This window comes from Trachypithecus francoisi, unplaced genomic scaffold (assembly GCF_009764315.1).
Source record: "Trachypithecus francoisi isolate TF-2019V2 unplaced genomic scaffold, Tfra_2.0 Lachesis_group3, whole genome shotgun sequence".
Lineage (NCBI taxonomy): Eukaryota > Metazoa > Chordata > Mammalia > Primates > Cercopithecidae > Trachypithecus > Trachypithecus francoisi.
In genome coordinates, this window is record NW_022681468.1 from 81,822,340 (window position 1) to 81,849,591 (window position 27,252).

The 27,252-nt window shown below is 51.7% G+C and overlaps 3 protein-coding genes across 9 annotated transcripts in view; 2 read left to right on the forward strand and 1 right to left on the reverse strand.

Annotated features, from left to right (window-relative positions):
* Nucleotides 1-27,252, reverse strand: part of LTB4R2 (leukotriene B4 receptor 2) — a 48,966-nt gene that overhangs the window by 8,556 nt on the left and 13,158 nt on the right. The window lies entirely within an intron of this gene.
* Nucleotides 6,615-10,645, forward strand: RIPK3 (receptor interacting serine/threonine kinase 3). 2 transcript variants are annotated; one of them, XM_033188402.1, is made up of 10 exons: nt 6,615-6,853; nt 7,063-7,203; nt 7,338-7,647; nt 8,097-8,242; nt 8,369-8,415; nt 8,623-8,790; nt 8,901-8,968; nt 9,184-9,558; nt 9,701-9,761; nt 10,276-10,645. In XM_033188402.1, exons 1-10 carry the CDS (start codon nt 6,834-6,836, stop codon nt 10,494-10,496), a joined length of 1,557 nt encoding a protein of 518 aa, XP_033044293.1. In that variant the 5' UTR covers nt 6,615-6,833; the 3' UTR covers nt 10,497-10,645. The 2 variants fall into 2 exon arrangements, with proteins under 2 accessions (XP_033044293.1, XP_033044292.1); XM_033188401.1 differs by having other exon boundaries at nt 6,631-6,853; nt 7,308-7,647.
* On the forward strand, nt 11,513-27,114 carry ADCY4 (adenylate cyclase 4). 5 transcript variants are annotated; one of them, XM_033188395.1, is made up of 25 exons: nt 11,533-12,171; nt 13,705-13,902; nt 14,010-14,171; nt 14,764-14,913; nt 15,345-15,493; nt 15,572-15,683; nt 16,405-16,532; nt 16,683-16,841; nt 17,169-17,301; nt 17,468-17,641; nt 19,243-19,286; nt 19,420-19,506; nt 19,698-19,767; nt 20,111-20,208; nt 21,195-21,279; nt 21,387-21,524; nt 21,793-22,242; nt 22,498-22,682; nt 22,886-22,970; nt 23,370-23,528; nt 25,582-25,728; nt 26,033-26,140; nt 26,257-26,371; nt 26,689-26,813; nt 26,899-27,114. In XM_033188395.1, exons 1-25 carry the CDS (start codon nt 12,013-12,015, stop codon nt 27,049-27,051), a joined length of 3,573 nt encoding a protein of 1,190 aa, XP_033044286.1. In that variant the 5' UTR covers nt 11,533-12,012; the 3' UTR covers nt 27,052-27,114. The 5 variants fall into 5 exon arrangements, 4 of the variants coding, with proteins under 4 accessions (XP_033044286.1, XP_033044287.1, XP_033044289.1 ...); XM_033188396.1 differs by having other exon boundaries at nt 11,540-12,171; nt 22,132-22,242; XR_004431711.1 differs by lacking the exons at nt 22,886-22,970; nt 26,033-26,140; nt 26,257-26,371; nt 26,689-26,813; nt 26,899-27,114 and having other exon boundaries at nt 11,513-12,171; nt 25,582-25,659.

The window sequence follows — 27,252 nt, forward strand, 5'->3', positions numbered from 1 at the left end:
GGGGAAGCAGTATGAAGCAGTGGCCTGCTCCACTGGGGTGAGAGGAGCTGGGAGGGCACAGAAAATATATCTTGACATTAACTAGACAGTAAGAAGGAGAGAAGGACTCCACACTGACAGAAGGGGCATTATGGTAATAGGTGTGTAGACATTTAACTTATAGCTGCCCAAAATCTTTTTGGTACCACCATGGCAATGTAGAATCAAAATAGTTACCCTGCCCAGCCTCTCTTTCCTTGAGAGTACAGACAAGTACCTTAAGTTCTGCCAAAGAGACGCTCTGGGACGCAGATCCAAAATGCGCTCTGTGAGGAAACAGATGAAGCACGGGGATTCCGTTTTGCTGGGACAGTGAGCACAAGTGGGATAGGAGAGCTAAAGGACGTGGTTCTTTGTGAAAGCATCAGCCCCTCAGCTCTCCTAAGGAAAAACAAGTAAAAGGGGGCTTCTGACCTGCTTGGAATTTTAAAGGAGAAGAGCAATACTTGGGCCCTGGAGGAGGCTCCCCAAAAGAAAGCATCCCAAGGATAGGGAGAGGCAGGCGCCACGGTGGATGGAGTCCCGGTCCAAGCGGAAAGTTCTCCCCATTACTCTTCTCTCTTAAACCCTGGGGTTTGTTTTGTGACTTTCCTGAGTTGAGTATAGCTCAGTCCCCAAAAGTGACAGTTCTTTTGCCCGTAGTTGCACCCTTTTCCCATGTGTGGAGGGTTTGTTTTCAGCAGCTGGAATAAGAGTTCCCCCATGATCTGGAGCATCCCTGAGTCGGCAGCGGGTGGAGGGAAGAGGGCAGGCGGGAATCCGCACTGCCCCAGTAAAAAAAAAAAAAAAAAAGGTTTCTTATCGCCAGGCGCGGTGGCTCACGCCTGTAATCCCAGCATTTTGGGAGGCCGAGGCGGGCAGATCACGAAGTCGGGAGTTCTAGACCAGCCTGACCAACCTGGTGAAACCCCGTCACTACTAAAAATATAAAAATTAACAGGGCGTAGTGGTGCGCACCTGAAATCTCAACTACTCAGGAGGCTGAGGCAGGAGAATCACTTGAACCTGGGAGGTGGAGGTTGCAGTGAGCCAAGATCACGCCACTGCACTCCAGTCTGGGTGACAGAGTGAGACCTTGTCTCAAAAAAAAAAAAAAAAAAGAGAGAGAGATTTCTTATCACTCTATGTTTGCTATTCACCACCAGACAAAAAATGAGACCTTTTTATTCTGTAAACCTTAGACAGTAAGTCCAACCTCCTTTGATTGTGAGGATTTACTGTGAAAGTGCTTTGTGAACCATCAAGTATGGAAAAGACTAGTTTGTATCATTGTTGCCGGTGGGAGCGGGGAGGGAAAGGCCACTCAGCCAGTCTGGCAGTCGGACTCACAAAAATTCACACTGTAGACTTTACCCTTGGCTCAGAACATTATCTCTGAGTGGAATCACCTCTATCATGTTATGTCTGTCAAAAATCTTACTCACCATATTGAAACTCCAGGACACAATAACATCCATTAAATACCAAAGTGACCAGCAGGCTACTTATAGTTACAAGAAATCAGGAGGGAGCAGCAAATAACAGATTGACGGGCTAGGGCAGGTGGGAGAGGGAAGCTCCTACATCTCTGGGCGTGTCCTGGGGACGAAGAGGAAGCTAAACTGTAGAATTACTACACTCATTTCATGAACTCATTTCAGGAAAATTAGAAAATGTAGATAAAAATGAGACTATAAGTACTCACCTCAGCAGCACATACACTAAGAAAAAGATATGAATATAAAATATAAGAAAATAAAAATCACCTATAAGCCCATTAGCCGGGAATAATTCCTTTAAACATTTTTTTATTTGTCCATTCATATATTTTTCTAAGCATATATACATATACAGACATACTTTCTTTCTTTGCAGTGAAATTTGATGTTAAATCAAAGAGCTAAATGTTTATTAATATAAATTTTCATATGTCCCTTTCTAATACTAGAATCCAATTTTTAGCAGATCCTTTTTGTGGTAAAATACACATAGCACAAAATTTATTATTTTAACCATTTAAGAGTACAGTTTTGTGGCATCAGGTACATTGACTTCATTGTATAACCATTACTACATCTCTAGAACCTTTCGTCTTCGAAAACTAAAACTCTGTATCCACTAAATAGTAACTCTCCATTCTCTTCCCTCAACCCCTACAAACCACCATTCTACTTTCGTCTCTATGAATTTGACTATTCTAGGTACCTCATATAAGTGAAATCATATGATATGTGTCCTTTTGTGACTGGCTCATTTTACTTCCCATAATATCTTCAAGATTCATCCACATTACAGCATGTGTCTGAATTTTATTAAGGACAAATCATATTTTTAAGGCCGAATTATATTGTATGGTACGTATATATAACAGTTTGTATTAAACTGATCCATTCACTTACTGATGGACATTTAGGTTGTTTTCACCTTTTGGCTGTTGCAAATAATGCTGCTATGAACATTGGTGTACAGTTATCTATTTGAATCCATAGTTACTATTCTTTTTTTTTTTTTTTTTTTGAGACAGAGTCTTGCTCTGTCCCCCAGGCTGGAGTACAGTGGTGTGATCTTCGCTCACTGCAACCTCTGACTCCTGAGTTCAAGCGATTCTCCTGCCTCAGCCTCCTGAGTAGGGGGGATTACAAGCACGTGCCACCATGCCCGGCTAATTTTTGTATTTTTGGTAGAGATGGGATTTCACCATGTTGGCCAGGCTGGTCTCAAACTCCTGACCTCAAGTCATCCGCCGGCCTCAGACTTCCAAACTGCTGGGATTACAGGCATGAGCCACTGGGGCCGGCCTCAATTCTTTTAGGATATACTCAGGAGTGAAATTACTGGTAGCAGGTCTTTTCTAAAAAATTAGTTCCGGCCAGGCGCGGTGGCTCACGCCTGTAATCTCAGCGCTTTGGCAGGCCAAGGTGGGCGGATCACCTGAGGTCAGGAATTTGAGACCAGCTTGACCAACGTGGAGAAATCCTGTCTCTGCTAAAAATACAAAATTAGCCGAGCGTGGTGGCACATGCCTGTAATCCTAGCTACTAGGGAGGCTGAGGCAGGAGAATAGCTTAAACCTGGGAGGCAGAGGTTGCAGAGAGCCGAGATCGTGCCATTGCACTCCAGCCTGAGCAACAAGAGCCAAATTCCGTCTCAAAAAAAAAAAAAAAAATAGTCCCAGCATTTTGGGAGGCCAAAGTGGGCGGCTCACCTGAGGTCAGGAGTTCGAGACCAGCCTGGCCAATATGGTGAAACCCCGTCTCTACTAAAAACACAAAAAAATTAGCTGGGTGTGATGGCGGGCGCCTGTCATCTCAGCTACTCGGGAGGCTGAGACAGGAGATTGGCTTGAACCCGGGAGGCGGAGGTTTCGGTGAGCCGAGATTGTGCCGTTGCACTCCAGCCTGGGCAACAAGAGCGAAACTCCATCTCAAAAAAAAAAAAAGAAAGAAAAAGAAAAGAAAAGAAAAATTAGTGAGCCACCCTCTCTCATTTCTAAGGGTCTGATATGATGTTAATTAGTTTCATGGTTACCCTTACTGGGAAATTGCTGTTTCTTCCTGCGTCTCACGCGTTCCTTCCGGGATAATTTTTTTTTTTTTTAAATCTTCTTGTGCACATCCATTAAAAACTTCTTTAGGAAAGAGTCTGTTCGTGGTAAACTCAGTTTTCATTTATTTGAAAATGTCTTTTTTTCTTTTTTTTACCTGTCTGTAAACATGAAATTGTATACACACCAAAATTATCTTTTTCAGGAACACTTTTCCTGTCTTTGAGCACCTTGAATTATTTCAACGTCTTCTGGTTTTTACTTGGCTGTTGAGAAGTGTATTTCCAGTTTAGTTACTGCTGCTTTGTAGATGATCTATGCTTTCTTTTTAACCTTTAATATTGTTTATTTGTGTTCACTGTTCTGCAGTTTCACTGAGGTATAACTAGAGTGAATTTCTTTACATTATCCTTTTTGGCACAAATTATGCTTCCTATATTTGTGTATATTTGACTTTTTATATTTGCTTATTTATTTATTTAGAAACAGGGTCTTGCTCTGTTGCCCAGGCTGGAGTGCAATGGTGCAATCATAACTTACCATAACCTCCCACTCCTGAGCTCAAGCAATCCTCCCAGCTCAGCCTCCCAAGTAACTAAGATTACCAGAACTGGCAATCTTTTATTTTAAATTTTATGTTGTAGAGATGGGGTCTCACTATGTTGCTCAAGCTGGTCTTGAACTCCTGTCCTCCAGTTATCCTCCCACCTTGGCCTCCCAAAGCACTGGAATTACAGGTGTCAGCCACTGTGCCCAGATGGATCCTTGTCTTTCATCAGTTATTGAAAATTGTCAGTCATTTTCTCCTTAAATATTGCCTTGCCCCATTTTTAATTTTTCGCTTCTCTTCTCATGGGATTCCAATTTAGCATGTTAGACCTACTCATTCTTTGTCTCTTAACTTTTCTATTTGCTCGTCTTTGCTGCATTCTGGAGAATGTCTGCAGATTCATCTTTCAGTATACTAATTCGTTCTTCAGCTATATCTTCTGTTTAACCAAAATCTACAATTTCAATTTTAATGGTTACATACATTTTTTGTTTCTTGATGTTTTATTTTTTGTAAGTATATCTGGACATTGTTTATGATCTCTTATCCTTTGCTCTTTTATTTCTCTACTCTATTTTTATTTCTTTAAACATTTTACAATAGCTTCTTTAGTTTCTTTATCTGATTATTCCAAACTCTGAGTTTCCAAATTCCAAGAATCAACCTCTGCCTAGGTCCACCCCCACACCCCCTTGCTGGAAGCTGAGGGTCCTGTTAGGCACTTACTCTAAGATTCTTCTCCCTGCTCTTCCTTCTTTTAAAGGGGCTGTTTATTTTGAGTCAAAAAGTTGTATAAGCCCTGATACCACACCCAACTTTGTGCTTCACAGTGGTTTATCCCTGATTCTCAGGGTCTAGTACCAATCTGAAGAAACCCAGTTATAACACCTTTCCAACTCCTTTTTGCCTGCTCCCTTCAAGTGGAGATACTGAGCCTGGGTTATTCTCTCTAAAAAGAATCACAAAGGGAGTGGCGACCCCTTTTGATGGTTCTCATCTTCTGACTCTAGGCTTTTCTGAGGACCTGCTACACTTCTTGCCTTCTTGGATTCTGTGTGATACCACCATATCTCTATACTAAAGCCTACTTCAGACGGATTTCATGAACTGTGCAGGTGAGAGCTCTCAGTCCCTATAGGAACCCAATCTCCTCTTTCCTCCTACTGAGTATGGAGCTCCATCTAGGATGATCAGTGCCTTAAGAGAGGCTTAATATTTTTGGTTGTTCATTTATTCATTCAATTCAACAAATATTTATTGGGTATCTGCCATGTATTGGCTTTTAAAGAGACTACGGTTGAACAATTCCCTAAATAGCTCCAAAATAGCATGAGCTGACCCTATCAGAAGCCACGATGTGGCTCTCCAGGAGTTGTTCTAGAAAAAACTGCTGATCACTTCTGCCTCAACCAGAAGAGCCCATGGACCACTGAACAAAATGGAAAGCAAGTACCAAGGTGAGCACCTTTTAGTGAGAGCCAACACACAGCCCACAGGGTTGAGTGTCCCTGTGAAGGACTGAGTACCCAGGGCTGGCCCTATCGGGTTCCCATAACCTCCAGTCATGGTCAGATCTCCAAAAGGTAAAATATGGACAGCTTTTTCTGCCCTAAATCTTTAAGACTCTCCATGCTTCTGGGTTATCAAAAGCCTGTGTCCAGAGCATGTGCTTGTCAGGAACATTAATTAGGGTATTTGCATGCAAGAGTTGTCATGCAAGGGAGAGGGCAGGAAAGCTCTGAAATGTTTCCACTGCAGTGTACACCACAACATCACCAACTCTCTGGATGGGCTAGTTTATCTAGCCTTACCACAATGCCCTTGGAGTGGGTTTGGGGTCTGCCAGCTCAAGGAGCTCCTGTTCATAGGGCATATAAGTCCCTATCGATGCCAAGGAATACAAATAGGGATCCTTCACTACATCGTTGGATGCTTCACAACTTTCCCAGCCACCTGCAGGACCAGTTGAGTGGTCCTGCAACCTATGTGAAAACAGGTGAAACCTATGTGAAAACCTATGTGAAAACAGGATAACTTGATGGTTCAGAGCCATTATTTCCATATGGGCTTAGGCAAGGTACTTAAACTCTCAGTGTCTCAGCTTCCTCACCTATAGAAGGGTAATAAAAGCAGTACCTATCCCCTTATGGTCTGTGTGAGAATTAAATAAGCTAATCTATGTACCTGGTGCATGATAAGTTTTATATATGTGTTGGCTATGATCTTAGGGCAGCTATGAGAGAGCTGAGCCCTAAAACCATAAAACCCTCCTAAGCACCATCTCCACTCATGGCCTGGCAGGTGGTGGAGCAGGAAATCCTGTGGGAAAAGGGAAGGCTTTGACTGTAGGAGTGCGTTGATTGTGGGTTCCTGGAAGGTGAGGACCCATTCCCTAACATCCTCAATGCCCAGCCACACCTAACCTGGCCGCTGCACACAGCAGGCACTCAGGAAACGCTAGTCAGGGAGAAAGGCACTAGCTTTCGGTTTGCCCCCTGCCCCACCCCAGGGGCGGGGCTGTAGAGGGGCCTGGAAGGGAAGTTGTTCAGTCAAATCAGAATATGCGTAGCAACCCGGAAAGTGGAGTCACCGTCTTGGTCTAGAGACTGATCCCTGCAGAGACAGATCCCTTCCCCTCTCTACCAAAGACCCCAGCCCCAGAAGTCACTCCATCTCCTACTGCTGGCAATTTCCAGAGGCCCCCTCGCACCTTCCAGCCTGATGTCGTGCGTCAAGTTATGGTGAGTAGGGAGTGGCATGTCAATCGCAGCCTCCGACAATCACACCCAGAGCGCCCCACGGACTAGCTCAGAGAATGCCTTTGAGTCTGGAGACGGTGGGGGCCGGCGAGGGAGGCCGGGGATTGCAGTAAGAGCGCCGAATCACAGGGGCGCGGGGAGCAGCGCTGCAGTAGGGCACTGCCGGCTAGTGGGCGACACCCCTGTCTCAGGCCCAGTGGTGCCTCTGCCTCCTTGGTGTCCATCGAGGAACTGGAAAACCAGGAGTTCATCGGCAAAGGCGGGTTCGGCACAGTGTTCCGGGCGCGACATAGGAAGTGGGGCTACGATGTGGCGGTCAAGATCGTAAACTCGTGAGTGACCCCGGTTGCCCCCCGGCCGCAATCTGGCCAAAAAGATGGAGCCACTGTGCTCTGGGGCCTGAATGGGGAATGGAGGGATTTTTTCCACGACCCAGGTGCGACTCCAGCTCTCTCCTGGAGTATAGGAAGGAGATATCCAGGGAGGTCAAGGCCATGGCAAGTCTGGATAACGAATTCGTGCTGCGCCTAGAAGGGATCATCGAGAAAGTGAACTGGGACCACGTGCCCAAGCCGGCTCTGGTGACTAAATTCATGGAGAATGGCTCCCTGTCCCGGCTGCTGCAGCCCCAGTGCCCTAGGCCCTGGCCTCTCCTTTGCCGCCTGCTGAAAGAAGTGGTGCTTGGGATGTTTTACCTGCACGACCAGAACCCGGTGCTCCTGCACCGAGACCTCAAGCCATCCAACGTCCTGCTGGACCCAGAGCTGCACGTCAAGGTCAGCTGGTCTACACCCCTCAGCCTCAGGACAAGGTCCCACCCCAGAGCAGCTCCATCCAGGGCCCCTGGACACTAGACCTCCAGAGCCCTGTCTATTGAATAGGGTAGCCTCTCCCTCTGGACACAGAGTTGCCAGGGGACAAAGCCCAGCCAGGAGTTTTAGCTCCTGCCATACCAGGTGAGAGAGGCCCCGACCCACACGAGTCATGTCCACCAGCTGCCCCACCAGCCCCTCCAAAGAGTCACGGCTGACCCAGCCCTGGAGACTCAGACCTTGACCCAGCCTTACCACAGGCACCTAGATCTACTATCCAAGGGAACCTCTTCCTTTGACCTCCACACTCCCTTTACAAAGCTGAACCTGAACCTTCTGGGGGTAGGGGGGTTTCTGGTGGCTGCCTGGCCCCCTTGTCTTCCCTACCTCCCACTTCTTTCCTTCCTTTGCAGCTGGCAGATTTTGGCCTGTCCACATTTCAGGGAGGCTCACAGTCAGGGACAGCGTCCAGGGAGCCAGGGGGAACCCTGGGTTACTTGGCCCCAGAACTGTTTGTTAATGTAAACCAGAAGGCCTCCACAGCCAGTGATGTCTACAGGTAAGGATCCCAGCCCAAACACACAGCCGGGATTCCTACACTTCTCTAGGCCTTCCCAGGGGGTGATGTATAGGAAAGGAGTCTTGCCAGTGATTGGACTGGTCCTCAGCTTTGTGTCTCCTGCAGCTTCGGGATCCTAATGTGGGCAGTGCTTGCTGGAAGAGAAGCTGAGTGTAAGACTCTAGGCGGATTCTGGGATCCTTAACCCCAGGTGCCCTTCTCTTGAAAGCCCCAAAGCTTCCCCTTCCTGCTCACCTACTAAGATTGCCCTCCTCCGTCCTCGTGCCCCCACATTACACTCCCTGCCTCTTTCCATGATGGAGCAGATATTCCTTTTTACCTTGAATGCCTTCTCTTCTCACCCTTCTCCCCTACTCCAGTGCCAACAGAAGCATCACTGGTGTATGGAGCAGTGCGCAAGAGGCAGACCCGGCCCTCATTGACTGAGCTGCCCCAAGCCGGGCCTGAGACTCCTGGCTTAGAAGGACTGAAGGAGCTAATGCAGCTCTGCTGGAGCAGTGAGCCCACGGACAGACCCTCCTTCCAGGGTGAGCTGGCCAGTTAGCTGGATCTGGGGTAAGCTTGGGTCTGTCAGCAGGGGGCTTTTCTCAGGAAAAGAAGATTTGCTCACCTGCAACACACTCTGCTGTCCCTCTAGAATGCCTACCAAAAACTGATGAAGCCTTCCAGATGGTGGAGAACAATATAAATGCTGCTGTCTCCACAGTGAGTGCCAACATCACCCCTCTCCAGGAGCTGGTCAGGGATGGCACAACATGGCTACCAGGCCATCCAATGACTCACCATTAACCACAGCTTTTTTATGCCTTGACCTTTGTCCCCACCCTCCCCAGCCCACCCCTGAGTTCCAAGAAACTACTCCCTTGGGTTTACTCTAGCTCATCCAAGTCATACCCAGCAAACTCCTCCCATCCCTGCAGGTAAAGAATTTCCTGTCTGAGCTCAGGAGCAGCAATCCGAGATTTTCTACCCCAGAGTCAGGCCAAGGAGGGACAGAAATGGATGGCTTTAGGAGAACCACAGGAAACCAACACTCTCGTAGTGATGTCATGGTTTCTGAGCTGCTAAACAAACTGAATCTAGAGGAGTCTCCCAGCTCTGTTCCTGAAAAATACCCGAGCCTTACCAAGAGGGGCAGGGCACAAGAGGAGCAGGTTCCGCAAGCCAGGACAGCAGGGACATCTTCAGATTCAATGGCCCAACCTCCCCAGACTCCAGAGACCTCAACTTTCAGAAACCAGATGTCCAGCCCCACATCAACTGGAACACCAAGTCCTGGACCCCAGGGGAATCAGGTGAGACATTTGGCAGGATTAGGGGGATGCACTAAGAGTCCTATAAATGCTGTCCCCTTGCCAGGGAAAACTTGGGGCTGAGAGGAGTGCACTGGGAGGTCCAGGCTCCAGGACAGAACTGGATGCTCTGTGCTATTTGCAGGGGACTGAGAGACATGGCATGAACTGGTCCTCCAGGACCCCGGAGCCAAGTCCAGTGACAGGTACCCACTCTCCACCTCTTTCTTTTCCCTGTTCAATTCTTCCACCAGACTCCTCCTCCAGATCTATATCCAGATTCAGGGTACTTTGTGGAGGGGAGGGGAGAAGATGATCTAACTCCACCTCATTTCATAAATGGGAAAACTGACACCCCCTGTGAAAGGAGCCCTCTGAGGTCACACAACAAAGCTTGAGCTTGTCCCTGAGTTTTCTAACTTTCCACAGCACCAGCTCTGTGAGCCCCCTAAGTTCCATTGTTTCAGCAGTCCAGAGGACCTCCCAGCAAAAAAGATTAGGGTCTCAAATGTCAATTGCCACTCTCTAGGGCTTCTGCTAAGCCAATTCTGGAGAGGAACTCTGAAGGGAAGGGCACAGGACACACCTTGACACAGCCATTTGGGTGACCACTCCACTCAAGGCCAAGTTGGGGGTGGGGACCTCATACTCCCCACCCACCCCCAACTTGGCCTTTCTGACAGCTAAACCCTCCTGCCACCATCACTATTTCTCTTAAAGGGCGACCATTCATTAACTTACACAACTGTTCTGGGGTGCAAGTTGGAGACAACAACTGCTTGATTATGCAACAGACAACTGCCTTGCCCACAGGGGGCCTGGCACCTTCAGGCACGGGGAGGGGCTGGCAGCACCCCCCACCAACAGGTTCGCAAGAAGGTCCTAAAGAACCTGAAGCCTGGAGCGGGCCACAGGGTTGGTATAATCATAGTGGAAAATAAAGCACCTTCAGAGCTTGCCTCCAAGAGTTACGAGTAAGGAAGAGCGCCACCCCTTGAGGCTCCTGACTTCCTTCTAGGGCAGTCTGGCCTGCCCAGAAACTGACTTTGTGATTTGTCCCCCAGGAGTCAATAAACATGATGGAATGCTAGCCAAAGTCTGAGCTCAGCCAGGGGCAGGGAGGGACTGGGATGGGGGTGGGAACTGCCAGTGAGGGATGGGGAGGCACCACAACTCTGCTATGACAGGAAGCGGGGATGCTGGGGGCTGGGAGTGGGCAACGGCCTGGCACACAAGATCAGGGCACAGCCGGCTACAACAGGAAGGAATCCCAGAGGCCTGGTTCCACAGAGCACTCTAATCTCAGGGCAGTGCTTCCTCTAAAGCTTAGGATGGCGACCCCACCCTAACCCTAAACTCTGGGGATAGAGGCTGTGGTCCCTTTTCTTCTGGGCTCTCAAGACTCAGTTGCAGGGCTCTGGGAAGGGATGAATCGGTGTGCAAGATCACAGACCAGGCCCCCCACAGTGCCCTCAGGTTCTTAGAGATCATGAAGCCCCATACCTGCCTCCACCACACACTCAGGTTGCTTCCTAGACATTGTTTCCCTTTTGATTCCCAGCTGCTGTTCGGAAGTGGAAAGCTATGGCTCCTAAAGCTGTACACACGCACACCCCCTCCCACGGAACAGTTCAAACCTGGTAGTAGTGGTTGCCAGCCAGGCGGAGAGAGGAGGAGAATGAATGCCCCCAGGTCTGACCTAGATCCCCACCAGGACCCACATTCTTCCCTACATTCTCGCCAGGCTTCAGCCCCCCGCCCTCAGTCTCCCCACTACCAAACGTTCACCCTCATTTCGACACACCCTATTCGGTCCACCCCAGCCACCCCTTCGCATCTCTCCCAGGGTCCACATTGCCCTTCCCTGAAGGGGCTGAGGCGGGAAGGCGATGGTGTTAGGAGAGACAAAACCAAGTGCGGGAGGAGACCAGGGGAGTCCGGCTTCGGCACAGGAAGGGGCCGGGCTGTCCTGTCGGGGAAGTGGGAGGGGGGCCGCGGCGCCTGGAGGGAAGCTCCTGTCGCCCCGGACTCTGAGCCAGAGCGCAGCGGCGAGCGTGACTCCGCCATCAGGTCCCCGGCTCCCTGCCTGGGCCTAGCCCACTCCGCTGCGCCAGCTCCGCGGGCAGTGAGTTCGGGGGACAACGGAACCCGGGGCTCCCTCGCACCAACCCCAAATCCTGCCCTCCTGGCGATGAGGCTTTGCTAGGGCACCTCCACAATCCCGGCATGACGGAGGAGGAGGAAAGGACTGAGGGATCCCCTCATAGCCAGCTGGGAGCGGGCTGGGAGGCCACAGGGAGGGTCTGAAAAAGGAGACGGGATTGCCACGAGGTTTGGGGGCGCGGGGAGGTAGCGGCTTGGAACGGGTTAGAAAAGCTCAGGTGGGGCCCGCCGGGCCGAAGGAGATAATCCGGCGCCCGGCCCTAGCCAGCCTCGGGGCTCTGGGCGGGGGAGATCATGGCCCGCCTCTTCAGCCCCCGGCCACCCCCCAGCGAAGACCTCTTCTACGAGACCTACTACAGCCTGAGCCAGCAGTACCCGCTGCTGCTGCTGCTGCTGGGGATCGTGCTCTGTGCGCTCGCGGCGCTGCTCGCGGTTGCCTGGGCCAGCGGCAGGGTAAGCTGGGCCGCCGCTGCGGGAGGGTCGCTGCCTGGGTAGCATTTTCGGGGTTGCGGTTTGTGGGGGTTTTTTTCCATGTGTTTCGTTGCTGGGAGCCGAGAAAGAAAGAACCATTGAGCCTGGCTAAGAACTGCAGTGACCCTGGGCAAGTCACTCTACCCTTCTGGGTCTGCGCAGGGAGAAAGCTGAGTCCAGGATGCTTCTAGTTTCTGTCCGGGTTCTGACAGACTTCATTAACGTCCGTGGTCTATGGGTTCTACAATAAATCCATCACCGGATTTTCCAGTTTTCCAAAAGGGAAATTCTAGGAGGCCCCTGAGGAATTCATTTCCTGCCTTTCTCTGCCTCTTAGGGGATGTGGGGCAGTTGTGCCCACAGACTCCCAGAAGGCACCCTCCACCCGGCTCTCACTGAGTCCCGAAGTAAACCCATGTTCAGTTCTTGTTTGGGAAGGAAGGGGGTCTTCAATCCAATTCTAGAAATGGCCTGCCCCGGGTTTTCTTTTCACTCCTTGGAGGCAAGTTGGGAAAATCACCGGGCGCGGCCAATCCTTGCTGGTCCACGCCTAAATCCGGGAAGAGGTGGGGACAAAACGCAGGGGCGGCGGTGGAACTTCTGCAAGGAGTTGAGGCAGGTGGCTAGATCGCAGCCCTGGCGGCCAGGAAGGTGCGGGACGCCGCGGGTCCTGGCGCCCCCTGCTGCTCGAGCGCTGCCTCGCACCGCCCTCCTAGCTGCCAGCCGCCCGCCCCGGCGCCGCCGGGAATCTCCTGAGCAAATTGGCCAGATTTGGAGACATTCATTCTGAAGTGCCTTCTTGTGAGCTAGGGTCTATCTTTTACTTGCTTCAAGAAGCTTTGGTTCCCGTTTGACAGATAAGAAAACCGAGGCTCAGAAAAGTCATGGATTCACAAATAGGGATGGGAGCCAGATCTTCTAGGTAGCTGTCCCAGGCTCAGCAAGATAATAGGTTGGACCTCAGGAGGCTGGGCGCGGTGGCTCACGCCCGTAATCCCAGCACTTTGGGAGGCTGAGGCGGGAGATCGCTTGAGCCCAGAAGCTCGAGACCAGCCTGGGCAACTTGGCACGATCCTGTCTTCTACTAAAACTACAAAAAAAAAAAAAAAAAAAAAATCAGCCGGGCGTGGTGGCGGGAGCCTGTAATCCCAGCTACTCTGGAGGCTGAGGCACGAGAATCACCTGAACCTGGAGGCAGAGGTTGCGGTAAGCCGAGATCGTGCCACTGAACTCCAGCCTGGGCGACAGAGCAAGACTCTGTCTCAAAACACCAACCAACCAACCAACAAAAACCACACGAGATTGCTGAGTCTAGATAAAAACAGTAGGACATAAGCAATTTCAAATGGTTCAACCTAAAGTGAATGGCAAGCGGAGGTGCCTTGCCTCCTTTTCGTATTTAGGCTTGAGACATCTTTCAGTACTGGGCTGAGGGGCTGGGCTGCCGGCTCTTCCTTTATCAGGTGCGTTCCTTCTCCCTGTCACAATCTTGCCTCATACACCCCTTGCCCACAGGAGCTGACTTCAGACCCGAGCTTCCTGACCACTGTGCTGTGCGCGCTGGGCGGCTTCTCGCTGCTGCTGGGCCTCGCTTCCCGCGAGCAGCGACTGCAGCGCTGGACGCGTCCTCTGTCCGGCTTGGTATGGGTCGCGCTGCTAGCGCTAGGCCACGCCTTCCTGTTCACCGGGGGCGTGGTGAGCGCCTGGGACCAGGTGAGAGGGGCCGCAGGCAGGGCAGCGGGGACGGCCCGGGCTTCGATCCCTCACCAGGCCTTGAATAGCCTCACTCAGGCCTTCGGCTTTCCGCGCCCTGCCCCCAGGTGTCCTATTTTCTCTTCGTCATCTTCACGGTGTATGCCATGCTGCCCTTGGGCATGCGGGACGCCGCCGTCGCGGGCCTCGCCTCCTCACTCTCGCATCTACTGGTCCTGGGGCTGTATCTTGGGCCACAGCCGGACTCACGGCCTGCACTGCTGCCGCAGGTGAGCACGCAAGTAGCACAGGCTGCGCTCAGGACGGCTCTGTCACGTGCTAGTAGGCTCCTTTGGTGGGGTTGCGGAGCTGTGACTCCAAGGCAGGGTGCAACGCTGGGAGTAGGATACCCAACCTTGCTTTCGAAGAGCTGGTGCAACAGTGTGGTGCAACGCCTGCTGTTACCAGAAGAGGGATCCAGGTCTCAAGGAAGGGAGTCGTGTCGTGGTTTGCCCGGGGACAACAGATGTTGACATGTTAATGAAACCTTGACAGAGAATGTAAAAAAAAAAAAAAAAAAAAGTTTTGTGCCACGGAAGTGAGTAGCGACAGTGGGGTGGTATTCCAAACAGAGGAAATGTACCTGCAAAGGTCCCAGACCTAAAAGGTCCTGTTGGTGAAGCAGCGGAGAGTCTGGAGCAGGGAGTTTCTGGGAAGGGAAACGCCCCTAGGGATGCCACAGTGTGGCACCATTTGTCCCACAGTAGTTAGGTCCCTCACTGTAGAACCCAGTCTTCCCCCAGCCAGTCTTTGAGACCACTTCCAGCTACACATGACAACCACCCGGGTCCCGGGTCCTCTGAGGCTGGCCTTCGTCCACAGTTGGCAGCAAATGCGGTGCTGTTCCTGTGCGGGAACGTGGCAGGAGTGTACCACAAGGCGCTGATGGAGCGCGCCCTGCGGGCCACGTTCCGGGAGGCACTCAGCTCCTTGCACTCGCGCCGGCGGCTGGACACCGAAAAGAAGCACCAGGTCAGCCTGGCCTAGGAAGGCCAGACCAGCGCTCCCAGAGAGGAGTTGCTTAGATTACATAACGAGGGTCCTCCACAAGTTGAGTGACTCTGGGCAGGTTTCTTGACCTGTTTCCTCTTTTGTATAAAACGTGGGTATTGCCCATCTTAGAAGGTTGTGAGGCTCAAACAAACCAAAGCCTATAAAAAGCACTTTAGAGCATTATGATATTAAGTGAACTCTCATTCAGATGTTGATACTGGGAATTCAGTCCCTAAAGGTGATCAATGTAGGATGGGGTGCTGGAGCCCTGCTGTGTGCAGAGGGAGGACCTGGGGGAGCATCCTGGGGAGCACGTGTGGTGGGCAGTGTGGGCTCCTGAGTGATTTGGGGGGCAGGGGCTCCCGGCTTTAGGATGCAGAGGAGTTGGTGCTCATAGTGACCTCTTCTAGGAACACCTTCTCTTGTCCATCCTTCCTGCCTACCTGGCCCGAGAGATGAAAGCAGAGATCATGGCACGGCTGCAGGCAGGACAGGGGTCACGGCCAGAGAGCACCAACAATTTCCACAGCCTCTATGTCAAGAGGCACCAGGGAGTCAGGTATGATGAAGAATGGCTGGAGGGGAAGAGCCTGTGGGCTAAGACCCTGGCCCCACTGACACAGTCTGCCCTATGCAGTGTGCTGTATGCTGACATTGTGGGCTTCACGCGGCTGGCCAGCGAGTGTTCCCCTAAGGAGCTGGTGCTCATGCTCAATGAGCTCTTTGGCAAGTTTGACCAGATCGCCAAGGTCAGAGAAGGCTTCCCTCCCCACACAGGGACCCTCAAATTTCCCATCCTGGGTAGCCCCTTCCAAGGGAAACTCCCACCTTATAAGATCCCAGGCCCACTTCAGTGCATGCAGGCCCCCAGATATCCCAATGGAAAGAGGAAACCCTCTCAAACATTCCCAGTCATGAAGCTGCTCACCACACATCTGAAACCTGCAGAGATCCCTCAATATCTCCACAGATGTCCCAAGTACAATGCCCCATACAAGCTCAGAGCCCCAACATATGTGTCTCTGGACACTACGACCAAATCTATAGAGACGTTTTGATATTCTAACCTTAGGAGGCCCTTCCAAGAGAAATTTCTGCCCTATGCAACCTCAGCCCAGCAACCTGCTTAGACTCCAGGGATACCTCCAAGCAACCAATTCTTGGGTTCCCCCCAACCTCTCAATCCTGAGACCACTACCACATACTCAACTCTGGGTACCCCCTTCACATACCAAAAGTGGAAAGAGCCACAGCCATCCAGCCCTTGCGGAAACCTTTCTGAGAAAGAGATCTGCATGGAAGACAGTTAGCCCCATATCAGGTGAAAGGAGTCCCTAGATCTGATCTAGACACTACCCCACCTTGGAAGTTCTTCAGGAATACCACACTCGCTCCCCGCTTTTCCCAACTCCCTCCTACCCTTCTGGCCTCTAACCAGGTTCCTCTACACACCCACATACACACTCCCAGGAGCATGAATGCATGCGGATCAAGATCCTGGGGGACTGTTACTACTGTGTCTCCGGACTGCCACTCTCACTGCCAGACCATGCCATCAACTGTGTGCGCATGGGGCTGGACATGTGCCGGGCCATCAGGTCAGCTCAGGCGGTGGTCAGGAGGAATGCTGAGGGTGGATGTGGGGGGGCAGCAGGCAGCTGACAGAAGTCCTCTTTGTGAGAATCAGGGGTGTCTCATAGGCAGGGCTGTGGGTAGGACTCAGATTGCCCCACACTCTCTCTGCTCAGGAAACTGCGGGCAGCCACTGGCGTGGACATCAACATGCGTGTGGGCGTGCACTCAGGCAGTGTACTCTGTGGAGTCATCGGGCTGCAGAAGTGGCAGTATGACGTTTGGTCCCATGATGTCACACTGGCTAACCACATGGAGGCAGGCGGTGTACCAGGGTGAGACCTATGGCCCTAGGCAGCTACAGCAGAAGGCCAACCAGGCCTACCACAGGCTGCCAACCTTTTCGTTAGTTCCTTAAGATAAGCACAAGATGAGTACCTTAAGATGAGTCCCATATGGGGCTTGGGAGATCTTAGGGTACGAGGAGGGGAGCTGGGAGGCACCTCTTGTAACACAGGCTCTTTCTTGAAGTCAGATCTCCAGGAATGATCTTTAAAAGACATGAGATGTTTGTCAGTTCTAGGAGCCACGGGTGTGAGGGGGCAGGAAATAGGAGATGTGAAGGCCCTCCCTGCTGACCCCTACTGCCTCCCTCCTTCCAGGCGAGTGCACATCACAGGGGCTACCCTGGCCCTGCTGGCAGGGGCTTATGCTGTGGAGGACGCAGGCATGGAGCATCGGGATCCCTACCTTCGGGAGCTAGGGGAGCCCACTTATCTGGTCATCGATCCACGGGTAAAAGCCCAGCGCAGACCCCATGGGTTGGCCCACACAAACTGTCCCACAGTCAACAGGCCTGACCTCTTCTGTGCCAGAGATTGAGTTCCTGGATCCTAGTAGGGGGTGGAGGAAGAACGAGGAAGTGTCTGTCGTCTTTACTCTCAGCCCTCATGTGTCCCAGGCAGAGGAGGAGGATGAGAAGGGCACTGCAGGAGGCTTGCTCTCCTCGCTTGAGGGCCCCAAGATGCGTCCATCACTGCTGATGACCCGTTACCTGGAGTCCTGGGGTGCAGCCAAGCCTTTTGCCCACCTGAGCCACGTAGACAGCCCTGTGTCCACCTCTACCCCTCTCCAGGTATGTGCACCTTCATCCTGAGCCAGAGCTTAGTTAAATCCACCCCCAGTATCCTCAGGCCCCACTCCCAGCCTTCTCTGCCCCCACCACCAGTGAGCCACTTAATGGTTTGTGATATCCCAAAGTCTTGAACTGTCTGGTCACCCCAGTCACTGGTTCAGGCCCTTCCTTGCCCCTCCTTCCAGAGAAAGGGCCCTCCAGCTCACCTCAGAGAAGATCCAAGATCCCTACAGACACCATGTTCATAACTCCCCAGCCTCTACTCAGGAGAGTCCCTTCCCCTGACACCACATAGGCAGTTGGGCCCCCACTTCCTCCTGTCTCTGATTGTAGGGCTGTGCACCCATAGCACCAGGAAATGTCTCTGTTTAACTCAGTTCCTGAAACTGCATGCTCTCTTCTTCAGTCCCCTCAACGCTGGGGAGTGGAGGAAGGACACTGGCAGCAGTGGTTGCAGGAAGTACTTAATTCCAAGTGTTAACATGAGGTAGGGGAGAGGTCAGGGGGTTAAGCTGGCAGGAGGAAGAGGAAGGAAGAAGCTGAGGCTCAGCTGACTGTTGGAGGATGAGACCTCTAAGGTGGGTGGAGTGGTGTGTGGGGATTGCTGCAAGCCCAGGGACTATGAGATGACCTTAGGTGCAAGGTTGTTGTTCAAGAGTGTCTCCTGAGGCAGGACCTTCACTAGCACAGAAATCCACTTAGCCCCTGAAGTTCCAGGGGATCAGTCAGATATCAGAAATCTTGCCAGGCACAGTGGCTCACACCTGTAATCCCAGCACTTTGGAAGGCCGAGGCAGATGGATAGCTTGAGGTCAGTAGTTTGAGACCAGCCTGGCCAACATGGCGAAACCCCATCTCTACTAAAAATACAAAAATTAGCCAGGTGTGGCGGTGCGTGCCTGTAATCCCAGCTATTCACGAGGCTGAGGCAAGAGAATTGCTTGAACCTGGAAGGTGGAGGTTGCAGTGAGCTGAGATTGCACCACTGCACTCCAGCCTGAGCAACAAGATAGAAACTCCATCTCAAAAAAAAAAAAAGAAAGAAAGAAAAAAGAAATCCAGCCAGGTGTTGTGGCTCATGCCTATAATCCCAGCACTTTGAGAGGCTGAGGCAGGCAGATCACCTGAGGTCAGCAGTTTGAGACCAGCCTGACCAACATGGTGAAACCCCATCTCTACTGAAAATGCAAAAATTAGCCAGGCGTGGTGGCACATGCCTGTAATCCCAGCTACCCAGGAGGCTGAGGCAGGAAAATCGCTTTAACCTAGGGGACAGAGGTTATGGTGAGCCAAGATTGCGCCATTGCACTCCAACCTGGTGACAGAGCAAGATTCCGTCTCACACACACACACACACACGCACACACACACAGAGATCCTGGGAGTCTAGAGAGTCAGGAGGAAACTTTAAGGAGGTTCAAACCTCCTCTTCAAGGGCAGGTGGGATTTGGGAGAGAGAGAGGTCATTAGAGGCAGAGGAAAGAGCCCAGTGAAATGCCCAAGGTCAAGGACATGTATAGAGCATGCAGTGTGGCTCATGGTCTACCTCACTACAGGGAAAACACCCACCATGCCCACCTCCCACTGTGCTTTCCCAACAGGAGAAGACCCTGGCTTCCTTCAGCCCCCAGTGGAGCCTAGATCGGTGAGGAGGCCTCAAAGTCTTTGCCAGTGGGGCTGTCTGGATGACCCCCTACGTCCTCCCTGGGGGTCTGCTCCTGCTTTGCCCAGATGCTCTGAGAGTCTCTGTGGTGATGTACTTGGCTCTCACTGTGCAGAAGCCGTACCCCCCGTGGACTAGATGATGAACTGGACACCGGGGATGCCAAGTTCTTCCAGGTCATTGAGCAGCTCAACTCACAGAAGTACGGAGAACAAAGAGGGCTGGGAGGGCCACAGGCCCTGAGGTCGTGTGGTGGAGAAGGGATGGTGCTCCCTGAGGGACTGGAAGGAAGACACACCTGACCACCCGCTCTTGCCCTCACTCTGCCCTCTTCCTGCCCTTCTCTGCCCTCTGCTCTCTGGTGCTTTCACCCACCCTCCCACCTCCCACCAGACAGTGGAAGCAGTCGAAGGACTTCAACCCACTGACACTGTACTTCAGAGAGAAGGAGATGGAGAAAGAGGTGAGCTGTGAAGTGGATGGCACCAAACGACTTCCCAACTTTAGTTCCTTGGCGCTGGGAAGGGGTCAGCCCTTGGGTCTCCTCCCCAGGTCTGCTCAGTTTGTGATCCTAGGGGTGAGGAGCTTGTGCCTCTCTCTAAAGGAAAGTCACTCTGTAGACTGAGCTACTGGATGGTAGAGGGAGGAAGGAGGGTAGCTCCTTGGAGAACTGGTAGGGTCTACATGGAACTGAACTGGAGGCTTGGCGGTGAGGCTGAGGAGCCCACCCCTTGCCCGGGAGTGATGCCTTCAAGGTGATGGGCAGCACTGGACCCTGTCTCTACCTCCGGCCCCCTCACTTTCAGTACCGACTCTCTGCAATCCCCGCCTTCAAATACTATGAAGCCTGCACCTTCCTGGTTTTTCTCTCCAACTTCATCATCCAGATGCTAGTGACAAACAGGTGAGAGAGCCCCAGGCGAAGAAGGCCCTGGCTGTCATAAGCGGATCACCTGGCCCTCATGACCCCTGGCCACACTTTCTTCGTTCACCCCTTCCCCTTAGCTTAAGGCACTTACCCACAGAGGAAACGGGTTTTCTGGGGAAAATGATAATCGCAGTCCTTATTTTATCTTGTACATCCTGTGGACTTTCTACACAGCCCTAACATTTTCCCACGAGTGTCTCTTTTGGTGCTAACAACATCTCCATGAAGGCGGGTTTGTTTCCATTGAGAAACCCAAATCTGGTAGCAAATGTGTGAGCTTAGAAAGTAGGCCCTCATTCCTAGTCCACTGCTAGCAGGGACGAGGACTTGTTAACTCAGCCACGTGGCCGGGTGCAATGGCTCACGCCTGTAATCCCAGCACTCTGGGAGGCCAAGGCAGGTGGATCACCTGAGGTCAGGAGTCAAGACCAGCCTGGCCAACATGGTGAAACCCCGTCTCTACTAAAAGTACAAAAATTTGCTGGGTGAGACAGCAGACGCCTGTAATCCCAGCTTCGCGGGAGGCTGACAGTAGGAGAATCGCTCAAACCCTGGAGGCAGAGTTTGCAGTGAGCCAAGATGACACCACTGCACACCAGCCTGGGCAACAGAGCGAGACTCCGTCTCAAAAAAAAGAAAAACAAAAAACAAAAAACTCAGCCAGGTTAAAGAGCTTTGGCCTAAAGACCCAGAGATCGGTCTGCTGTAGTCTTGGTCATTCTTGTGAGCCCCCACTCCCCACCATATGGGTCCCTGTTCCACCTCAACACTGCTCTAGACCCTTAAGCCAACCAACCCAGATCATTAGAATGCAATGTGTTTTATCAGCCAGGACCCCATCGCCAGCCAACCCAGATTCCCCGGAACCACTTCCCCCATCTCCCACCCAACTCACCAGCACCTTCATAGCACACAGGGAGCCTGTTCTGGCACTTCAAGGCCTCAATTTTGTCTCCCTTTAGGCCCCCAGCTCTGGCCATCACGTATAGCATCACCTTCCTCCTCTTCCTCCTCCTCCTTTTTGTCTGCTTCTCAGAGGACCTGATGGTGAGGTGGGCTGAGGGGTGGAAGTGGCATGCCAGAGCCCTGGTCACAACCTGTCCTGAAGAGGGTGCCCCAGCCCCATGGCTAAGACGCCCATGCTCCCTCCACAGAGGTGTGCCCTGAAAGGCCCCAAGATGCTGCACTGGCTGCCTGCACTGTCTGGCCTGGTGGCCACACGACCAGGACTGAGAATAGCCTTGAGCACCGCCACCATCCTCCTTGTCTTTGCCATGGCCATTACCAGCCTGGTGAGGACAGAGGGGGCCCTATCCACCCCCATCAGGGCATGTTGGACCTGCCAGGGACTAAAAGGCAACCCCTGGATTTGGGCAGGCAGCTGGACTAAGCCCAGGGGACGCTGGAAATGTTGTACAAATAGAAAGAAAAAAATTACAGTCACCAGCAATCTACCATCTGGGCATAATAGTTGTTAATAACACTTTGGTGAATGTCCTTCTTATCTTTTTTCTGTGTAGGCAGTTATTTATTACTTAGATAACTTGACTGATTTTTCAGGATTTAGACTCATTCCTAGAATTCTATTCCTGGAGGGCACCTGGGAATCACCCATCAGCCAAGTTACAGAAGAGGAAGCTAAGGCCCAGAGAGGCTAAGTGGCTGGCAAGAGCTCACACAGTGGCTCGGAGTCACAGAAGTACTCTTGATGCCCCTCACATAACTCCTCCCCCAGTGAGGACCCCAGTGCTGAGGTTCCCTTCCCTATCAGAAGTAGCAGAATCCACCCCTTTGGACGAGTCTGGCCCTGACTCATCTCTGGGTCAGCTGAAACCCAGCACAAGCCACCATTGTGCCCAAGAAGCTACCTGCCTCTTCAGCTCCTCATCTCCTCTGCAGTTCTTCTTCCCAGCATCATCAGACTGCCCTTTCCAAGCTCCCAATGTGTCCTCCATGATTTCCAACCTCTCCTGGGAGCTCCCTGGGTCTCTGCCTCTCATCAGTGTCCCAGTGAGTGTTCCCACATGCCCTTAATCTCCTTCTGCAGACCCTTCCTCAGCCCAAGTCCACAGCCCCCTGAGTGGAGGAACACTCCATTCTGTGGATTAGAACAGACATAAGTCACACCCAGTGTGTATCAGTGTGTATGACGCCCCCTGTCTCCCAGATAGGACCTGGGCCTGGGAGGGACAGGAAGGGAGCCCTCAGCTGTCCCCCCTCTGCCTGTGGGACATGCCCACTCCTGACCCCTGCCTGGCCCCACAGTACTCCATGCACTGCTGCACTCTGGGCTTCCTCTCCTGCTCCCTCTTTCTGCACATGAGCTTTGAGCTGAAGCTGCTGCTGCTCCTGCTGTGGCTGGCGGCATCCTGCTCCCTCTTCCTGCACTCCCACGCCTGGCTGTCCGACTGCCTCATCGTCCGCCTCTATCTGGGCCCCTTGGACTCCAGGTGTGCACAGCTGCTGGACAGAGGTGCCAGGCCCCCTGGGATGGGAGTGAGATGGGACACAGCAGAGCTGTCCTGGCCTCACTGACCTGAATCACCCACAGGGCAAAGTGGGAGGGAAGTGGAGGCCTACATGGGCACTGGGGGCAGGGAGAAGGCCAGGAAGGGGCAGAGCAAGGGGCAACCCTGATCCATGGCCCCTTCAGGCCCGGAGTGCTGAAGGAGCCCAAACTCATGGGTGCTATCTCCTTCTTCATCTTCTTCTTCACCCTCCTTGTCCTGGCTCGCCAGGTAAGTCACCCAGCTCAGCCCCACCAGGGCCCACCTACGAGTGGCCCCCATATTTGTGACTTGATCTTTCTAATCTCCAGGGTTGAATCCCATTGGAAGCTTCTAAGCGAGCCTTCCTGCTTCCTTTCTTTCTCTTTCACTCCCCGTCCCTCCTTTCTCCCACACCCCTATCTGGGAAAGCCCATGCTTTAGAAAAAGTCTGCTGCCAATTCTGTATCCCTAGTCTGAATCTAACTTCAAGGATAGTCTCTCTCCAAGGATACTTGCACCTTAAGCCCTACTTCTAAACTGGGGGTGGGGTGGGGGTGGTTTCAGGCATCATGGAGTTGGGGCTGAACACGCAGAAGCTGGGCTTCCCCTGCTCTGTGTCTCCCCATGGCCCCTGGTGACCCTCCTCAGAATGAGTACTACTGCCGCCTGGACTTCCTGTGGAAGAAGAAGCTGAGGCAGGAACGGGAGGAGACAGAGACGATGGAGAACCTGACTCGGCTGCTCTTGGAGAATGTGCTCCCTGCACACGTGGCCCCCCAGTTCATTGGCCAGAACCGGCGCAACGAGGTGACTCCTGACCCCCTGACTCCTGAGCCACGGATGCCATAGGGCCTAATCTCGGATGAAAGTCTTGACCTATGGCCGGTTCTCTCTAGTGCTTGTCAAGCGTCTTCATTTTCACAAGATCTTAGATTCTGTCTTTGGTGAGCACAAAATTGCATTTCAAATTCTTACTTGGAAGGCATGTCTTATCTAACTCATGACCATTCCATACATTCCAGAAGCTTAGGTGTTGATGGGAGCTGTCTCGAGCAGGGGTCCCCAGCCCCCAGGCCCCAGGTCCATGGCCTGTTGGGAACTGGCTACACAGCAGAGGTGAGGTGAGCGGTGAGCCAGCACTACCGCCTGAGCTCCGCCTCCTGTCAGATCAGCAGCGGCCTCAGATTCTCATAAGAACTCGAACCTTGTTGTGAACTCCACATGCAAGGGGTCTAAGTTTGTATACTTCTTATGAAAATGTATTAGGCTGGTACAAAATTAATCGCAGTTTTTGCCATTAACAGTAATATAATTAAAAGTAATTACTTTTTTTTTTTTTTGAGACGGAGTTTCACTCTTGTCCCTCAGGCTGGAGTACATGTAATGGTGCGATCTCAGCTCACTGAAACCTCTGCCTCCTGGGTTCAAGTGATTCTCCTGCCTCAGCCTCCCAGGTAGCTGGGATTACAGGTGCCTGCCACCATGCCTGGCTAATTATTTTTGCATTTTTTTTTTTTTAGTAGAGACAGGGTTTCATCATGTTGGCCAGGCTGGTCTCGATCTTCTGATCTCAGGTGATCCACCTGCCTTGGCCTCCCAAAATGCTGAGATTACAGGTGCACTGCACCCGACCTAAAAGTAATTACTTTTAATGGCAAAAAAAAAAAAAAATGCAATTAATTTTGCACCAATCTGATAACTAATGCCTGATGATCTGAAGTGGAACAGTTTCATCCCAAAACCATCCCCCCCAACAGCCTGGGTGCGTGGAAAACTTGTCTTCCATGAAACCCATCCTTGGGGCCAAAAAGGTTGGGGACTGCTGGTCTAGAGGATATAGTCCACCCCTCTCTCTAGACATGTACTATCCAATATGGTAGCCATTAGCAGTATGAAAATTTAATGTTAATGAATTAAAATAAAATATTCAGTTCCTCAGTTGCATCAGCCACATTTCCAGGGCTCAACAGCCACTTGTATCTAGTGGCCACCCTATTGAACACTGCAGATAGGGAATGTTTCCATTGCAAAAATTTCTATTGGATGCTGCTGCTCTAGATCCTCAAAAATTTTGCTAGAGCCAAACCATCAGAAAGTCACCCACATATTTGTACCATCATATTTGTATCACCTGCTGGCCCTCTGCTATGGAAATGCTCTTGGTTCATATTGAGGGGTATTAAAAGAAACAGCTCAGGAGCTCTTTCACAGCCTTATGCCCCCATCGCTTGCTCCCTGCTCCAAGATCAGTTCTGGTTTCTTCTCTTATAGACACAGGGAATGTTGTAATCAATCCTTTTCTCTCTTCACTTTGGCTGCTAGAAAGCTGAGAACCAAAATCTAAGACTAAATAGGACTTCATGGCACTCATTTTGTGAACCACCCTCAGATCTGATTCCATCTTTATCATCTTACTCTTATTTTCCCTTTGCCTCATAGTCCCTATTGTTGCTTACTTTATCTTTCATTTTGTACCTATCTTAACTGACTGAAACACTTAAACACGTTTTACCTTTGGTTTTGTAGCTGACTTAATTGACTTAAACACCTTTCAGCAATAGGATAGGATATAGAAATAATTCACATTGACAGGATCCCAGTTCTAGGAGTGATTCCCTTCGTGTTGCTATGAGGTGATCCTGACCCCAAACTTCTGTCTTTTCTAGAATTACAATGAGATCCAAGCTTTGACTCCTAAGTCACTTCCCTGGGGTAGCCTGGCCCTACTCCTCTCCCTCCTTCCCAATTCTTCTTAAACAGGGAGACCAGGAATGTGGACATGGGGAGGAGGGCCCCATGCAGACCTAGAAAGGAGAGGAACATGACATGCACCCCTCACTCCAGTCTCCTGCTCTCCCAGGATCTCTACCACCAGTCCTACGAATGCGTTTGTGTCCTCTTCGCTTCAGTCCCAGACTTCAAGGAGTTCTACTCTGAATCCAACATCAATCATGAGGGCCTAGAGTGTCTGAGGCTGCTCAATGAAATAATTGCTGATTTTGATGAGGTGAAAATTCCAAGAGTTTCCCGGACCCTATGTCCTAGATTCTAGAATTTCCCCCAGTACCTCCTTCCACTTTGCTTTTCTGGCCATGAAGTCAATCCTCCCCCCTACAGTACTCCCTCACCTCCTCTGATCCCCTAGATCTACCCACTCCAGCAACATTGCCCACCACCAACCCTCTCCTTCCTGACACCATCCTCACTCCCACAGCCTGATCCTTTAACTCCAAAGGCTTGGGGCTGGGCTTCTGGGAGAGGGGATGGAGAGAGTAAGAGAGACTGGGGACAGGACTCTTCTCTATATACAGCTGCTCTCCAAGCCCAAGTTCAGTGGGGTGGAGAAGATCAAGACCATTGGCAGCACCTACATGGCAGCCACAGGATTAAATGCCACCTCTGGACAGGATGCACAACAGGTACAGCAACCTTTCCTTACCTACCACCCTCCTCTGGTCTCTCATTGATGGGCTCATTAGTGGGACTTACTCCTGTGCCCTCACTGGCCCACCCTGGTGGGTGGGCCCATTGCCAGGATGCTGAACGGAGCTGCAGCCACCTTGGCACTATGGTGGAATTTGCCGTTGCCCTGGGGTCTAAGCTGGACGTCATCAACAAGCATTCATTCAACAACTTCCGCCTGCGTGTGGGTGAGAGACTTCCCCTGCTGCAGCAGTCTGGTACCTCCTCACCTTCCTGAGCTTGCCCAACTCCAAGTCCTTTGTTAGCTGCTCCCAGTTCATCCTGAAGCCCCTTTCCTAACTCACTCCCTGGGATGGGGTGTGAAGCTGCTGGGCCAGGAGGTATGAGGCTCTTCCACTCTTTTTCTTAAGCTACATTCCTCCAGCCTTAGAGACCCCTCCTCTCCTCTAGGGCCCCCCAGGCTCTTCTCCCTTCCTTCTAGTTCCTTGTGCTTCCTCTTCCCCTCTTCCTTCTCCAAGTCTGTCATTACCACATCCCTTATTAGGGTTGAACCATGGACCAGTAGTAGCTGGAGTTATTGGGGCCCAGAAGCCACAATATGACATTTGGGGCAACACAGTGAACGTGGCCAGCCGCATGGAGAGTACAGGAGTCCTTGGCAAAATCCAAGTGAGTGAACAACATTGGAAGCATAGGGGGAGGGGAACTAAGAATAGGGCCACCTCTATATTCCCTCACCCCCCTCCAATTGTAGGTGACTGAGGAGACAGCCTGGGCCCTACAGTCCCTGGGCTACACCTGCTACAGCCGGGGGGTCATCAAGGTGAAAGGCAAAGGGCAGCTCTGCACCTACTTCCTGAACACAGACTTGACACGAAGTGGACCTCCTTCAGTTACCCTAGGCTGAGATTGCACTCCCTTTCTAAGAACCTCAATAAAGAGACTCTGGGGTGTCTGGAGCCCATTGATGTCAGAAGATGCCGATATAGCTGGGCATCACCTTCTCCTTGCCCTTCAGCGGGAAGTATTCTTCCCAGGCCAATTTTAGTGCAAGTGTGTGTGTGTAAGTGTGTGTGTGCATATGTGTGCACACATGCATGCATGTGAG

What these genes read in the sequence shown, in the direction of transcription:
- RIPK3 (XM_033188401.1), top strand. Translation starts at nt 6,834, where the DNA reads ATGTCGTGCGTCAAGTTATG. An exon ending in ACAGCCAGTGATGTCTACAG is followed by an intron (nt 8,243 to 8,368) that starts GTAAGGATCCCA and finishes TGTCTCCTGCAG; the next exon opens with CTTCGGGATCCTAATGTGGG. An exon ending in GGACAGACCCTCCTTCCAGG is followed by an intron (nt 8,791 to 8,900) that starts GTGAGCTGGCCA and finishes CTGTCCCTCTAG; the next exon opens with AATGCCTACCAAAAACTGAT.
- ADCY4 (XM_033188395.1), top strand. Translation starts at nt 12,013, where the DNA reads ATGGCCCGCCTCTTCAGCCCCCGGCCACCCCCCAGCGAAGACCTCTTC. An exon ending in AGAAGGAGATGGAGAAAGAG is followed by an intron (nt 19,768 to 20,110) that starts GTGAGCTGTGAA and finishes CCTCACTTTCAG; the next exon opens with TACCGACTCTCTGCAATCCC. An exon ending in CAACTTCCGCCTGCGTGTGG is followed by an intron (nt 26,372 to 26,688) that starts GTGAGAGACTTC and finishes ATCCCTTATTAG; the next exon opens with GGTTGAACCATGGACCAGTA.